The sequence below is a fragment of the Neofelis nebulosa genome, chromosome 3, assembly GCF_028018385.1.
Source record: "Neofelis nebulosa isolate mNeoNeb1 chromosome 3, mNeoNeb1.pri, whole genome shotgun sequence".
In the NCBI taxonomy this organism is placed as follows: Eukaryota; Metazoa; Chordata; class Mammalia; order Carnivora; family Felidae; genus Neofelis; species Neofelis nebulosa.
In genome coordinates, this window is record NC_080784.1 from 125,500,144 (window position 1) to 125,518,251 (window position 18,108).

An 18,108-nucleotide genomic window follows, 5' to 3' on the forward strand; every position below is an offset into this window, starting at 1 on the left:
ACTTTTTAGCATTCTCATATAAAACAATACAATAAAAAATCATCTCAGTTACCAATTTATGAAGAATAAGAATAATTTCCTAAAAATAAAATCCTAGGCCTGATATAACTTGTCTTTTCTTCTGTTTATTCTAATTCTCTACTTTAAAAACAACATTTAAACATTTAAATTTGCATGAGCCCATAATGTGAAGATATGATATTTCATATATTCGTATTTTTGATACTCATTTTATTTTTACAAATCTAATTATTCCAGTACCAATAACCCTTGAGTGCATCCTTTTCCTGTTGACTTGAAATGCCAATTTTACCATATGCTAAATGCCTGTGTTTATTTTAAGCCTAGCAAGCTGCTTTTCCGCTGAATTTACCACCTGTTTTTGGGCTTGAGCCACATTGTTTTAAATGTATAGATTTATATTATTTTATAATATCTGGTGCTATACCACCTCTCTAAATATTTTTTAGGTGGACGTTCAATTTTGGGGTCCAGAAACCTTTGGGGAAAGGTATAGAAAGGACTAGTGGGGCGAATAGCCATGGGAAGAGTTTCAGTTATTTCGTCTGCTATAGATAAAGCTTGATACCGCTACTCTACTTCTACTTCCCAAATGCAGGCATAGTAGAACCTTGGCTTTTGTCTGACTTCTAAAGTCAGAAATAAAATTGGCCATGCTCATTTCTAAGTTTGTTCTATGTACTGTGCCAGGATTGAAACTTGGGGCCTTTCAAAACTACTGATTCCAGTATTTCATTCCCAATGATACCATACTACTTCCTCATTTCTAGATCAAGAATGACAAAATGCTGGAAGTCAGTATTTTTTCTTGGAACTTGGCTGAAGGTGGGAGATAGGAGGCTTAAATCAGCAGCCCTCTAAAGCCCCATTCAGTCCATTCCTATCACTATTATATCTATCAGTAATTCTTTCATCAGATAAATGTCCTATCCCTGTTTTTCAACACTAACACATGATTTTCTGTAATCGTATATTTCCTTAGTCATTTCCATGAGAATATGAGTAAGAGGAACATTTGAAGCCACTTACAGAGAAAAACAAACAAAAAGATGTCAGATGGAATTTCCCTCAATTACATTTTATATAATTTATACATTTATATGCATCTGGATTTATCTTTTAATCCTTTTCAACTATTACAATAGATTACTCCTTTTTTCCTTCTAATACCAATACCTCCATGTATCTTTTTTTTTAATATGAAATTTATTGTCAAACTGGTTTCCATACAGCACCCAGTGCTCATTCCAACAGGTGCCTTCCTCAGTACCCATTACCCACCCTCCCCCCCTCCCACCCCCCATCAACCCTCAGTTTATTCTCAGTTTTTAAGAGTCTGTTATGATTTGGCTCCCTCCCTCTCTAACTTTTTTTTTCCACCACGTATCTTAAGCTATGGATTTTATTGCTGCTGTATTTTCTGGAACATTTCACCGTCCGTTATCCCCTCTCACTCTCAATTATGGGATGATTTCCATTGTCTCTTAAATACTTTCAAGTCTCTTCTGCTAAATATATATATATATATATATATATATATATATATATATATACATATTATACGTATATATATATATATATGTATATACCAATATTTCCAGAACCTTCATTTACCTTTAGCTATTTATCTTTTCTATTTTTGAAGCTATATCTTAAAAAAAAATTTCTCCTTAATGCTGTACTTCCTTACCTCTTCTCAATTTCCTCCAATCTAGCTTATAACCGCTTTAGTTTACCTCAACTAAGTTAATCAATGTGCTTCTTTTCTGTCAATATGAAGAACATTTGTCAGTCTACTTATTTTTTTTTATTTAAAACATTTTTAGTGTTTATTTATTTTTGAGAGAGACAGAGAGCGTGAGCGGGGGAGGGGCAGAGAGAGCGGGAGACAGAATCTGAAATAGGCTCCAGGCTCTGAGCTGCCAACACAGAGCCCAACACGGGGCTCAAACTCACAAATTGTGAGATCATGACCTGAGCTGAAGTTGGATGCCCAACCGACTGTACCCAGGCGCCCCTGTCAGTTTACTTATTATTAGACTTCTCAGCAGGGTTGAAATCTCAGTACATTCTCTTGTGCATTCTTCTCTTGGCTTCCCTGATAACTACTCCAATCTCTCCACCTGCTCCATTTCTCTATCTTTTATAGGCTCCTTCCCCATACATGGCAATGAATTTTAGAGTTCTTAATGGCTTGACCCTGGATCCTTCTCTTGTGCCATAATCTCTCAATAGTCTATTTGTACATAACCTTGTCATTTTCATCTTTAACCCATTCTTCTCTGAGCATCAGTCTTGTAGAGTCTTCCCTGCTTCTGGAAGGTAATTTAATCTGAAAGTCTCTTGCTGAGTAATTCTTATTTAAAAAAACAAACAAAAATAAATAATTCCCTTTGGAATTAGTGATACAAAATCATTTCAATATTTAGATAAATATACATATGATACTCAGTATCTGTACAATAAAAACATTAATGCAAAGTATATTAATGAATAACTTTTCCAAAAAACAAACCAGAAAATCATCTCTCATCCTCTTTTTAGGAGGCTTCAATGGTCTCTCATCACTTTTAGCACAAAGACTAAAATTCTTAACATGGCCTACTTACCTCTACACCATCACCTTACATGATGCCTCCCTTCCTCTATGCCACTCAAGGCCCATTAGTCTTCTTTCAGTGTCTAGAATGTGCAATAGGTCTTTGCTTATGTTGGTCTCTGAACCTGGACTACCTCACTCCATCTTCCTCTTCATCATAGACTAACTAGGGTCTGTCCTTCCTTCAGATTTCCATTCTATCATCACTCCCTTAATGAAGCCTCTGATTTCCTTTACTTAGTCAGGTCTTCCTATTTGTTTCTGGGTAGCTTTCCTTGAGAGTTCTTATCACTGTTTGATTTTACATTTATATATTCGATCATTCGATTATTGGCAGTAGATTTCACAAGGCCTGGAATTTTGTCTTGTTTGTTGGCAGTTTTATCATTAGACCCTAGTACAGTGCCTGGCATGTTGTAGCCACTTGATATTCACTTGTGGAATGAATGAAAGAAAGGAGGAATAAGTGGAATTTCCCCAGTTTTCCTTTTTTAAATTATGAAATATTTGGATTATGACTGTAATTCTGTGAATGTTGATGTTATTCTTTTGTATTATTTTCTAAAATATTATATTTTCTTTAATTTACTAGCTTTTTAAAACTACTCTTTTAAAATTTTGGAATGATTGACATTTAAACTCACCTTTATTTAGGGGCTCCTGGGTGGCTCAGTCGGTTGAGCGTCCGACTTCGGCTCAGGTCATGATCTCGCGGGTCGTGAGTTCAAGCCCCGCGTCGGGCTCTGTGCTGACAGCTCAGAGCCTGGAGCCTGTTTCCGATTCTGTGTCTCCCTCTCTCTCTCTCTGACCCTCCCCTGCTCATGCCCTGTCTCTCTCTGTCTCAAAAATAAATAAACGTTTTAAAAAAGTATTTAAATAAAAAAAAAATAATAAACTCAGCTTTATTTAGTTCTAGTTTTATTACATTTTTCCTGAAATGTATTTATTGTTTTATGTAATAAATAAATACTAGCACTTTTCCCTTATGTTATTATTCAAATTAATGTTATTTTCCGTATGCTGCTTTATATTTATTGGAAATGTATAAATATATTTCTGTTTACTAATGCGTTTAAAAGAGGATATCTATGAAAAATTTATATTTTCTGACAACAAGGTGTGGGGTTGCCAGACTCTGTTCTCTGTTTTCTGATCATGAAAATGATCTTCCTTTTAATTTTGTCCTGCTGGAATAATATATCCCAGCGAATTTTCAGTGTTTTTTCAGACCACTACTAGACTGAGGGCTAATTTCACAATTCTTTAGCTATAAGAATGAAAATTTATTTTTATGTAACTTGCTTTAAATATTTACTTTTGGGGAGACACTATACAAGATAATGATAATAATAATACTTGAAACATACATGATGTTTTAGTATGGCAGGCTTGATATATTTAAACCATATTAACTAATTTAATTCTCAAAACAATACTCCAAAATAGTTACTATTTTATCATCTTTGTTTTTTAAATGTGCAAAACAAAGCACAGGGAGAATGGTTAAGTTACTTAAGGACACGCAGAAAGCAGATAGCAAGGATGGGGTTACAACCAAAAGCCCATGCTTTTAACCACTAAGTGTATTGCTTCTCTAGAACAAAGATTACTTTACAGACTTTAATTCAATTAATATACCCAGAAAGTAGGTATTGGGTAGATGACATTAACTCCATTTGAAAATGAGGAAACTAAAGTTCAGAGAAGGGGAATAACCTTCCAAAGGTCACAGACATTTGAAGTGTCCAAGTTCAAAAATGCACTGAGTTCTATTAATTATCCTTCTACATGAAGCTGACTCTAAACTTGTAAGTCTCATCCTATCACATGCAGACAATGAAAACTATAAATCTGAGAATGCAGTATTCTCAACAATTTGTACTTAACTACTCATCTCAATTCCCAATTTCTTTATGTATCCTATTGTACTGTGTTCTTGGAGAGAGGGGCATGAGAACAAACAAAAGTTAAGTGTCCATAGCACTATGTTAGGATTCGTACCTACTTTATAGGAAGCACCTCAATGAATATGAGTTGAATGAATAGTCTATAATTTTGTTTTTAGTGATCTTTTTGCAAGAGATTTAGTAGACACCCCTTACAACAAATGAAAATCAGACACTATTTCTTGATTTTTTTTTTTTTATTTTTAGATTTTTGCCTGCTCAATATTTTCATTGGTAAGTGAATGGTGAATGTAAATGGACTTTATCCCGTTACTGCATGTTCATAGTACCAAATATAATTTTGGGCAGGTTATATATATTTAATCAATATTTGTTGAAATGATAAATGTTAAGAGAAGGAACATTTGAAAAGTCAGTATCTACCTTCATTGGTAGCAAAATTTATTTTGAGAATAAAGATTATTTGATATTAATATATACAAAAAGCTATATATTTATTTTAAAAGCATGTTCAAAGTTTCACAAAAGATATTTGTCTCTCTCAAATATGTATACCCTTTGGCAAAACTATTAAACATGCTTTAGTTAACCTGATGACTGGTAATTATTTTTTACTTTAAAGCACATTTATAGATATTAACCCTAGGAATCTAAATGTGTATGATATTAATGAGTGGTATTGATAAATTGTAAGTTATTTACATTAATGAGTTCCTTATAGAGTTATAAAAATAATTTTTCAAAGTTTATAAATGATATAATTAAAATACGCTATTCTTTTGTTTGAATAGCTCAGTCCATTTTTAAGACATTCTGTTCTGAAGAGGACATTCAATGTCACTCTACCAAATCCTTCCTTGGTCAAGAGAGAGAACACTTTTACTACAGGACAAAAACCCAAACAAAAACACGCAGGAAGCAAAGTAAAATCTTCTAAATGGTAAGTGTGCTGGTTCTCACTGAATCATAGGGTTGCCACATTTTTACAATCCGTAAGTTAACTGTCATATGGAATCTCTGAGACAAATATTTTTTTTTTATCTTCAAAGCAATGCATTTGTATCCCTGTTCTAGAGATTGGTTATGTTTATAACTACAGAGAGTAATTAACATATTTAGTAGGGGCCACTCTGTATGCTGCTAGAAGTAAGTGTTGACTGGTCAAAAATAGCCATTATATTTTCCTTTTTAGAAGTCTACTCTTCATTTGTCTTTAATGCTAAGGTAGAAGAGTTACCTTAATAAGGTAAAGTTGACAGCCTTTGTTAAATTAACCTATCTTTTAAAACAAAGAGATCTAAAAAATAATGCCATGTTCTACTCACTTATTGTGAGATCACAGCTCGGTGAAACATTTTGGCTTTTTCAAACAAATTGTATAATCAAGCAAGCTTGGACTAAGAATATTCTTATGTAAATAGTTAATAGATATGGGTTAAACACAGAGTGTATGGTAATGACCAACAGTGGTTTAGACTTTTCAGTGTTTGCGTGTGTGTGTGTGTGTGTGTGTGTGTAAAGTAGGCCTGGCTTGAATAATTTGATGTTATTATATTCCAGACAAAGACTGCTTTTTATTTCAGTATCCACACCACAAAATGGCATTGTATTTCAGGAACGTACTGAGATTATATTAATTTCTAGGGAATTATAAACAAAAAAGTACTTATTAAAATAATAAAGTGTAGAGTTTAATATCTGATATATTGTTAGACTACTTGTTGGAACAGTAGATCAAATTTATCTAGATGCCATCAGAGTCTATTCTTTCAGCCTAGACTTCTGCCGTGCATAATGTTAGCCACTAGTCACATGTGACTATTGAGCATTTATAATATGGCTGTTTCAAGTTGATATATGCTTTAAGTCTAAAAGGCACACCAGATTTGGAAGACTTAGTTTGACAAAAAAAAAAAAGGGTATAAAATATCTGATTAATAATATTTTTTAAAATGTAATACATTTAATACAGGTATTTCAGGTATACTGGGTTAAATAAAATATACCATTATGATTATTTTCATCTGTTTATTTTTACATTTTAATATGGTCATAGGCTCATATTATATCTCTATTGGACAGTGCTAGTCTAGGATATCCATATTTCGGAGTAGTGATTTCGTCAGCAAATATATTGGAAAGCAATGTCTACAATAATGTTTTATTTTCAATTCCATTTCACACATTATACTTTCACTTCTATTACACATTTTGTTATGACAGGGAGCAATAGCCCATTAACTACTCATTGTCATCATTAGTTATTAATATGTAGTACTTCTTTAAAATGCAAAGATATGAAAGCTATTTCATGTCATTTGAAACTATTGCCTTGACTTTTGTGCCACAATGTCATAATTTTCAATTCTATATCTAGTTGTTTGAGCCCATAAGAGGTTGTTATTGTCATTTCTCAGGTCATATTTATTTAGATTTACCCATATACTTATCTGTTCCATTGCTCTTTCTTCCTTCTTGCATTTCTGTGCTCCTCTTTGGGATCATTATTCTTTCTAATGAATTTCTTTTCACATATGTGTGTTCATGCAGGTTTACTGTTGATGAGTTCTCTCCTTTTTTGTTTGTTTGGAAACATTTTTATTTCATCCTCACTTTTGAAGAATATTTTTACTGGGTGAAGAATTAGAGGTTCACACATTCTTTTGGCATTTAAAAATGTCATTGCATTGTATAATGCCTTCTATGGTTTCTGATGAAATGTTTTCCCTTTGAAAATAATGTGCCTTTTATTTATCTGGCTGCTTTTTCAAATTTTCCTTATGCATTTTAAAAGATTATTTCTAATGTCCCTAGGTTTTCCTGCCCCCACCTCGTTTCTATAGAACCTAAGAAAGACAAAAATCTCAGTTTAGATTTCTTTAAAAAATTTATTTTAATGTTTTTATTTTATTTTTGAGAGAGAGACAGAGTGTGAGCAAGGGAGGGGCAGAGAGAAAGGGAGACACGAATCTGAAACAGGCTCCAGGCTCTGAGCTGTCAGCACAGAGCCCAACGTGGGGCTTGAACTCACGGAGTGCGAGATCATGACCTGAGCCGAAGTCGGACGCCCAACTGACTGAGTCGCCCAGGCGCCCCTCAGTTTCGATCTCTATCCAGTTTGTGGTTGTCTTCTATGCTGCCTAAAAACTAAATTCCTCCAAGGGAATGTGAGGGAATGTCCTCCAATGCTATTCCCTGCTCACCCTTCTCACCAGGTTTCTGAGCCTTACAAGACCTGAGGTTGTCTGTGTAGCTCTCCATTCTCTTATATAAAGAAACAGAAGTAAATTCTCTAATTTTTCTAAGAGACTTGCTCTGAGAACAAGTTACTCTGCCATATCTGAAAATTCTTCCTTTACTATAGTTTGCCTTCTGCCCCTTTTACCTCTAAAACAATTCCAGAAATCCTATATCTTTTATGAATATTTATAACTGTAAAGATATATTAGATATCATATATCTTGACACATTTATTCAATATCCTACTCAAAAGTTCATATTATTTTTAAGGGAATGTATTTCCCTATTAAACTTACTTGCAAATCTATTTCTTTGAAGATTATTATTGTCATATTACAAACTATTTATATTTATATGGTGTCACACAAAAATAAGTACTTCAGAAATATTTTAGTATCCCAGATATGCCCACCCACATCCCACACCTTTTGTGACATAAACCTCCAGAAGATAAAATCAGACCAGCTCCTTGTTCAACATTACCATTACAGAGAAACAAAAGACAGTCTATCTTTTCTGTTTATATACGCCTATCATTCCCACCAGACAACCTCAAAACATGACATTATATTTCCATTCGGAATTATTCTGCATTTCAATCAGTATAGTGTCATTTGGAGGCGCCCTTCTTTAATTAACTTTCAGGAAAAAACAGTTTTATTTCACAATTATAGAGAAACTTAATGCTTGGCTGAACTAGTACACTAACACTAAAGAGAAATGAGTGAGTTACCATATGCAAAGAGCTTCTATCAACTCCACTCAGGTTTGGGTGAAGGGGAACAAGCTAGATAACAGAAGTCTGTTAGATGATTGAAAGTGGGGAAAGAATTGCCATCTGAACGTTCAATAGCAGGAGTGATGTCACCAGAACAAAGTTCTGAACTTCACAGGTTTACCCTAGATCAACCAAGCCACATTCTGTTCACTGTTCTTGGTCATCATGGAAATGAACATGAAATATTTTTGTTGCGTGTAGCCTCACGTACGTAAGACTTAGTGAAAGAATTGATACTTCTTCTGAGATGAAATCTGGTATAGTCTCTTCTGTGTTGCAAGTACATTTTGTAATTGTTTAATTATAAAAAATCTTAATCCAAGAATATTAATCAATGAAAAAATTAGTGTATTAAATTATATTTTGAAGTTTTGAATGGCTTATTTGGTTGCCATTTCTTTCCTGTTTTCTCAGTTGGGTTAAATTCACTATTATTATAACGTAATATCCAAACAACTGCAGGTATAATATATATCGAATATACACTTTAACTACTTTAACTCTCCTGCAGAGTCATTAGGACAATCTAAAAGCTAGGACTATCACATAATATGAACTACTTGATATAAATGATACTTAGTCAATCTGGTTATAAAAAAAAGTATTTTGTGAATTTTTTTATCATTTTTATCAGAGGAGCAATCTGAAAGAATATTTTGGCTTCAGCTGAGAAGTACAATAGAGACACCACTTACTGAAACAGCTTTTCTTTCCCCACAGATATATTCTAAAGGTATTATCTATTAATATAAAGGTAAGCTGATAGTTCTCTCACAAAGAAGTAATTCCATTTCGATGATGCCCTCCATCAGCTACTCAAAGGAATATAATTGCTCTTCTAACCTCAAGAGATAGAAAAATCTGTTCTTGCAAGACATTTAATTCTCTATTTTTTTTCTCAAAATTTTCATATTACAATAGTGGTATATATATTCACTGCATTCTTTCTCAATATATATTACTAGTGCTTCCGTATAAAATACAATGCTGTATTTTATAAAGACATCTGAAAACCCTTTCTTTTTAACTTTAGAATCTCATTCTCTAACCGGAGAATGCAATTATTTTCCAGATACTAGGTGTGCTGAAAATAAGTACATGATGTTATTATGTGTGTGTTATCCACTTGACTTATTTTCTTACTCGTCAGTTCTCTGAAATTATAAAAGTGGAGAATAAAAATCATAAAAAAATGACTTACTTTGTGTATGCTTTAGTTGGTGTGAATTTCATGTACAGATAGGAGATCAAGAAAAATTGATTAAATTGTGGTGATACATTTACTTCTCTTTAATAGCCTACATATTTGGGGAAGATGGGTAACCTTAAATATTAAGTCCCAAGATTTGGGGGTTAATGGTCTGCTTCTAACATGGTCTTAAAAAACAAGTCAGAGATAAGAATTGGATCAATGATTTTTAATTTGGGAGGGAGGGTAGCATAAGCTCCTTTGGAATTTTGATAAAAGCTATGGAAACATCTTTGATAAAAATAACCTAAATTTAGCATAATTTCAAAGGATTCAAGCACGCTTGGACTCTTCAACACATTCTGGTTTAAGAAAACTTCATCTAAAATGTCTCTTTTAATTAATGTACTTAAGATCAATCTTTCAAGATTAGAACGATAAAACAGAAAAACAAAGATCAATGAATACTTGCTCTCCCATTGGACTGGATGAATTGAATTGAGAAAAGAGCACAGAAATGATGGTGGATGGAAACTCTGAGCTCATGTCCTAGCTATGTAACCCTAACTAAAGTACGTAATATTTGTTCTATGGCTGTAAAAGCAGTCGGTGTGTTGGGTCAGTAGTTTTCAAACATAGCCACTGCTTCACAATTGCCAAATGAGTTGGTAAAATACCACAACTTCCCAGTATCTAACAACTCCCCAGCTACTATAGTCTGTACTCTGGGATGAAGCCCTCCAACCTGTATTTCCCTCTAGGTGTTTATGTGGTGAAATTAAACCCTAGCTACATAATTCCCAAAGTCTTTGTCATCTCTATAGTATTTTTTTCACCAGTACCTTTTCATATGTCGTGTGAACCATGGAAACTATAGTTCTGGTCACAGTAGATCTTATTGATTCAGATAACCAAGAGCATTTGGAGTATATATTACATATTTTGCAACAACCTCACTTGTATTATTTTCAGATAATACTTCATGGAATTATTTTTATTGTCTTCCTCTTAATTATTATTCCTCTGGAATATATTACATAATATGAAAATCTGTTCATGAAAGAAAAATACAAAGATGAGTATTTAGAATGCAGCAGAGTTCACCAATCACTACTCTTAAGATAATGCATTAATTATTCAGTAGAACAAGTCTTATGTCCGTAATCCTAAAATTGTTTAAAAACTTTCTACACCAGAACTATTTGGAAGAATGGAACTAGTTAGAAAAAACTTCCCCTACCACCAACTGATCGTTTCTAGTAATTTTATCCAATAACTCTCTTATTTGCTTTAGTTAGTTAGTTTTCATCTCTTTCACTTGAACCATCACTATCACTTAATATTAGTTTTCCTTGAGGTAACTGTCTCTTATTTGATAATTATAGAGCTCATTTTGAGGTTGCAATTTTTTGTTTAGACGTATTTTTAAATCGTCTCTTGTTCTTAATGTTAGTATCCAATTTAACCTTTGCTTAATGTGTTAATGTTCAGGATAGTAAATGTTATTACAAAAGAGATTTCATGAGCAGGACAACCCATCATGTGCACACTCTCAAGATGTATGCTGTTACTGTTACACTGTCAGTTCTTCCCGATGTTGCCTAGGTTTTTCATTAACCATGGTAACATGGATGAATCTCTGCTCTAACTCACACTAGGGCGTGCTGCCTACAGTTCTCCATGTGAGGAGTATCTACATGGCAAACAGGATCTATGATTTGAATGATCTTCCCTTGTGACTTCTAATTGTATATCTGATTTTAAAGTTATTATTTGTTCTCTTGCTTTCTGGTATATTAATTAATACTATATAGTATATTTCTTCCAATCAGCAGCTATTTAAAAACTAGCACTGTACCTCATTTTTAACAGCTCTGCAAAATTATTATCTACCTCTTTATCTCCAAGGTTGCTGGAAATGTATTTTACGTGCCCTATTTTTCATTATTTTAACTCAGGCCTTACCATGGTTATCCCTAAATTTGGAGGAAATAGATGAAACAGTTTTCATGAGATTTAATACTAAACACTTATAAATTAAAATTTTATCTATACAGATAAATTATACATTATATTTAACAGAGACTATTTAGAAATTATATATATATATATGTATATATATACTATTTAAACTATATTTACTCTAAACTACAAATTTTAAAACTATAATTTACTTTTATAGTAAATATATATATATATATATATATACTTTAAAAGCTGAGTCTTACCTATAAAACTCAAGATAGCAAAGCTTTTATTTGTAATCTCGCACTCATAACTACTGAACATAAATTTGTTTATGTAGGATTCCTAATATTACTTATACCTAGAATTCTAATAAATGTCAAGCACTAAGAAAATCTTGGAGTCTCATCTGCAGAATTATCTCATGTGTGTGTGTGTGTGTGTGTAAAACTTGCAGTAAGCTACTTATCCAAAAATTTTTAATTAATTCTTGAAAAGATGTGGAGTGTTTTCTCTACGCTTTTTTGAAAGTAAGGTACTTAACATAGAAGAAAGGATATAAAATTTTTGGAAATGGTTTTGAGCCTGTGATGTTCATTCAAAGACAAAATTTTGAGTGATATTAACTAACACAATAAGGATTACAATTTTCTGAACAGTAAGATAGCACATAGAACAAGATGACATCAATCCATGAGATACCTTTTAATATTTCACAAGGCAGCTTCTATATGAGGCAACGGATAATTAAAAAAACAAACTGACATCAGAAAAGAAAATTCAGAACCCTTGTCTTGGTCAGGGCCATTTCAGGACTATAAGTCTTCTCATTATACATCTATGTCTAAAATCATATTTTGCCACATTAAGTAAGAAATATTATATAATGATGACTAAGGTCTCAAGAAAGTTTCATTAAACTTCTACTTAACATGACAGTGAAGCACATGGCCAATTTAAGAAATGTGTCCATTAAAAATAATTAAATTTGGGGGCACCTGGGTGACTCAGTTGAGTGTCCGACTCCTGCTTTCTGCTCAGGTCATGATCTCACGGTTTGTCGGATTGAGCCCTGCATTGGGCTCTGCACTGACAATGTGGAGCTTGCTTGAGATTTTCTCTCTCTCCTTCTCTCTCTGTCTCTGTCTCTCTCTCTGAAAATAAATACATAAACATTTTAAAAAATAATTAAAATTTTTCATTGATAGTATTTAAAGGGTTACTTCTAGCTCAGCTGTATGGATAATTCAGATATCCAGAATGATATATACTCTGAGGATTATGATTTTATCTTCACATGATGTAGATTTTGTTGATGAACTGCCTTCAGTTTGCCTTAGTGCCTCTACATATAATTTTCTCTACAGTCAAATAATAAAAGATCTGAAGTGGGATTTAAAACTATTCTTAGTAGATAACATCATAGGGGAGGCATAAATTCATTACTAAAGCTTATCTTCTCTTCCCATGGCTAAATATGTCTTAAATCTTGTTGCAAAATGATCTATAAAAAGAAAGACACTGCTCTAAAAATACAAATTGCCTCATTTTGAACTTCATCTTGTAAATTGCTTCAAAAGTGAATAGGGATCTATGTAATCTGTAGGATTACGTGGAACATTACACTTAAACCCACCTTCTTAGAGAGTGTTTCTTATTTATGTTAATTCTTATTCTTTTCTTAAACAATAGTGAGACAAGCAGGGCACGTGGCTGGCTTATTCTGTGGAGTGTGCAACTCTTGATCTCACGGTTGTGAGTTCAGGCCCCACGTTGGGTGTAGAGATTAATTAAAAACAAAATGTTTAAAAAATAAAAAAAAAGTGAGACAAGCAATTTGAATACAGCATTAATCACTCTGGTTCTTATGTAAAAATGATAATGTATTGCAGGCTGTTTGCTAAAGGGTCACAGAACAAATTTTTAGGAAAGGAAACGGTACTTTCCCAAATCCTGTGTATAAAGCTCTTCATCCCCAATTAAAGTTATGAAATTAATTCCTAAGGATAACTTTCCATGTATGTCAAATAAATGTAAACTGCTGATCCTAGAAAGGAAGTTAGCTACCATTTGAAAATTTTGTGTAATACATCATTGTTTTATTCAGCAATAAAAATGCTTTACACTTTCTTTAACAATTGATAAGTCCTATTCTATTACATTCTCAATGCAGTTAGTGGTATAAATTCATATAATTACAAGATTCAAGGACTTTTCATAACTTCCAGCTCACAGAGTACGAACCCAATTCTGCAATGAAGAAATGTGTATAAAATGGAAGAACACTAGTATAACATTTTCCTTAAATTGCAGAAAGTAGACTTAAATGTCTTTGTATTCTTAATGTTTTGATCTTCTTATAAATATGATAAAGACTGTTCAAAGTCTTCAACGTATATATCTTCATATCATCCAAAATGCATAAGAAAATACTTTTTTTTTTCCTTTAGAGAAAGAGAGAGAGAAGAAGAGGTAGGGTCAGAATGAGAGGGAGAGAGAGAGAATCTTAAGCAGACTCCACATGCAGTCTAGAGCCTGGGCTCAAAGCTCAATCTCAGGGCTGTGAGATCAAGACCTGAGCTGAAATCAAGAGTTAGACACTGAACCGTTGAGCCACCTAGGCACCCCCGTAGCAAAATATTTTGCATGTAATAGTCACATAGTGAGTACATGTTAATTCTGCCTATCCCAGATTGGCAATAAAATAAAAGATGCAGTGAAACAAAGTAAGGTGTTTTTTCTTCTCCTTTTGTTTAGGCTACATATTACTGCAATGTTGTCAAAAATATTAGGCCACCTTCATTGTTCATATTTTACTAGGACTTGTTGTAACTTGTACAGATAAAAAGAATCTTCCATATGTGTATGGTTGAATTATGTTCTTCAAAAAGATGTTGAAGTCCTCATTCCCAGTACCTGTGAATGTGACTTTATTTGGAAATGGAACAGCTATAGATGATCAAGTTAAAACAGATTATTTGGGTGTGCCCTAATCCAATATAACTCCATAACTGTAAAAGGGAGAAAATTTCTCTCATTATGGATGCACACAGAGAGAACTCCATGTGTAGATTACCTCTTTAAACTATCTCAAACTTCAAGCCTCCAGGACTGAGTCACTATTCTATTGTTTAAGCCAGTCAGTTTGTAGTACTTTGTTCCTGCAGCCCTAACAAAGTAACACAATATGCATGAGTCACAAACAATGTAAAATTTAGATGTATCTTTTGAGGCAATATAAGAATAGATTTAATGTTTAACCTTTTTATTATTAGTTAAAATGTGCTTTGGGGGGGCAATAATGAATGTTTGTGATGGGAAGTCAACAAAAATCTGTAAGCAATATCAAATTTTACTTTGGTGAAATTTAAAAAAAAGTCTGTGTATAGATCAATATTGGAAGTGAAAATAAAATTTAAAAAAATAGATGAATGAATACTGTAAAATGATCAATGACTTTTTTCTTTTCCTGTTCCAATTTCCATTCTTTTTTGCCTTTTTTCAATTTTATTAATTTTATTTATTTTGCACATCAACAGAAAATGTAGGTAAATTATACTTTATTATGGCTAAGAAGAAAGAAGGGGAACACGTTTTTTAACTTCTAGTGATAGTCATTAAAAAAAAATGGAGGGGCCTTGGGTGGCTTAGTTGGTTGAGTGCCTTACGCTCGATTTTGGCTCTGGTAATGATCCCATGGTTCTGAGATCCGCGAGGGGCTCTGCTCTGAGAGTGTGGGCCTGCTTGGGCTTCTCTCTCTCTCTCTCTCTCTCTCTGCCCATACACTGCCTTGCTTTCTCTCTCTCTCAAAATAAATAAACATTTTTAATGGAATGTCATATCATTCAGAATATATGCCCACACATTCTTATTAACCACTATTTTTAACTATATTTATGTTAGTTTCAACCTTAATTCTCCACTTCATGTCATCAAAGCTGTTCCATTTTTTATCATTTCCCCTCATTTCTCTATAATCTCTGAAAATATGTGTATGATTCAACCATCTAGATATATTTTCTTTACATATTTTATTTGGAATATGTACATTTTTACAATCTGGATGCATTTTTGTATATATATATGTTTGATGTGTTTTGTATCATGTTAGAAGTTGGACTCCTTTGGGAGCAGTCTCCAGTATGGAGACAATTTAAGATGCAGAATGTTTTTTAAGGATCCTGAGATCAACAGTTACAGAAGAGGGGGCAAGGAGCAGGACTGAGCAGAGGGAGAAGTGGTCCCATCCAAGCTCAGCAGCAGCCCTAGTCAACCCAGTGTGGTGCTCTACAGATAAAGTGGAACTTTCAGAGTTGGGCTCCTTTGTGTTAAAATGGGTGGCCTTTATACTCCTGCATATATCAGTCATTAGGTGTGGGCCGCCTCAGGAATGAGTGTGACCTTGTGTAAGGTAGCTCTCTGTAGCTGAATCAATCCCTAGAAGGGGTGGACAGTTCAAAGCTATCTGGCAACAGTACTCCCCAGCAGCTGAGGCAGTAAGTCCTTCACCAAAAGGAGCCTGGGTATTGTATTTCAGGGTCCACTACATGGAAGAATGAATATTTTCCATGAGTCTCTCTTACCTTAATGTAAAAGATACTCTCCTAATACTCTAGGGATTCATTTTTCTTTTTAAATTGGAACCATTTTGATTATGAGATCAGAGATGTCATATTTAAAACTTCTGTAAATGAAGAATAATTTATTTCATGAAGGAAATAATCACCCACTAACTTAGATGTTTAGCCTTAAAACAACCAGTGTATTCACATGTTGACCTTGCTGGAAGAAAGGCTTATCTCTGTATGTGAACACCCTCTAAAATTAGGAATGCTAAGTGATGGATGCTGGCCTGAACTTTCAGACACCATCAGGTCAGCATGACAAAGCTGACTTAGAGCAAATACTAAAGAGCGACTCCTGTTAATTTGTCACTGGTCACCTCTTACTGCCATCACTCCAGGGAATTTAAGCTAGGGCTTTAAAACAAGATTATTCTAAATGCCATGACCTTGATGCCATAAACTGTATCCTATTTACTTGCCCTAAAATATTTTCAGCCAGTTGCTTCATACTTCTGCCTAGAGAGCTCAGGTTCCACCACTACCACAGATAGCTATTGCACAGTTTCACAATTCTGTAGCTTAAGTTCCCCGCACACTGCTAACTTTGTTCATTAAGCTTTTAATTTGAAATCTGATTCTTCCCCAAGTTGGCCTTCCCCTGATTCTTCCCCTGTATTTGGCCATGAACCATTCAGCTCCTTCAGATTTTCTTTGTGATCAATCTCATCCCTGAGACAACCTATTTCTGCTTTAGCTCTTTTTCTTTATTGCTAGAAAATTAAGTTTTCATTCCCACCTTTTTTAATCATATAATTCTCTCAGAGCTAGATTCTTTCTGCTGGCCCATGGTCACTTCTCTTTTATCATCACTAAACTTTTTAGTTTTGTATAAGTCCTTTCTGCTTACTGATAAAATTTACTCAACATTTTATGGCATAAATTTTATATATTTAAAAAGAATTAATGTTTATTTATTTTGGAGAGAGAGACAGAGCCCGACAGAGCAGGGGAGGGGCAGAGAGAGAGGGAGACACAGAATCGGAAGCAGGCTCCAGGCTCCTAGCTGACAGCACAGACCCTGATGTAGAGCTCGAACCCACGAAATGTGAGATCGTGACCTGAGCCAAAGTTGGGCGCTCAACTGACTGAACCACCCAGGCAGCCCTGTATTATTTTTTTTTTTTTTCTGGTGGCAGACTTTCTGGTGCTCTGGTTTAAACTTTGTCTGTAAATACTATGAAGTTTCTACCAATAGATAAAGAGGACCAATGACCTCACCAGAACCAAAGTGCTATTTAAGATACAAATTTTCACAAAAAATATATGCAACTCTTAAATGTTAAATAGGTCTTTATATCTTTTCACCATGTCTTCTTATTAAAAATTCTATTTTGCTTAGCTACTAGGTTCCCTTTTGCTTTTTCTAATGATTCAAAGGTCTTGGGCAGGCAGCTTTATTATTTATCCATGAAACAACATTTTGTAAGCATAAATAATAGTCATTCTGGGGGTGCCTGGCTGGCTCAGTCAGTTAAGCATCCGACTTCCACTCAGGTCGTGATCTCACTGTTTGTGGGTTTGAGCCCCGTGTCTGGCTCTGTGCTGACAGCTCAGAGCCTGGAGCCTGCTTCCGATTTTGTGTCTCCCCCTCTGTCTGCCCCTCCCCCACTTGTTCTGTCTCTCTCTCTCTGTCTCTCTGTCTCTCTCTCTCAAAAATAAACATTAAAAAATTTTTTAAAAAGTCATTCTGAAAGCCAGTATATATTATGATTATTTCAGTCACATCCAGAAGGGTATATCTTAAAGTGACTATTAATTTATGAAATAAGTATGTGATAATAGCT

At 33.9% G+C, this 18,108-nt stretch overlaps 1 protein-coding gene across 3 annotated transcripts in view; it reads left to right on the forward strand.

The window, feature by feature from the left end:
• The window catches only part of STPG2 (sperm tail PG-rich repeat containing 2), a 549,964-nt gene extending 540,222 nt beyond the window's left edge, over positions 1-9,742 (forward strand). For all 3 annotated transcript variants that reach the window (XM_058721856.1, XM_058721858.1, XM_058721857.1), the window contains 2 exons: positions 5,319-5,467; positions 9,266-9,742. In XM_058721856.1, the coding sequence (XP_058577839.1) occupies positions 5,319-5,467; position 9,266 (150 nt within the window). In that variant the 3' untranslated portion in view covers positions 9,267-9,742. The remainder of the gene's footprint in view (positions 1-5,318; positions 5,468-9,265) is intronic.
• The last annotated feature ends 8,366 nt before the right edge of the window (positions 9,743-18,108 follow it).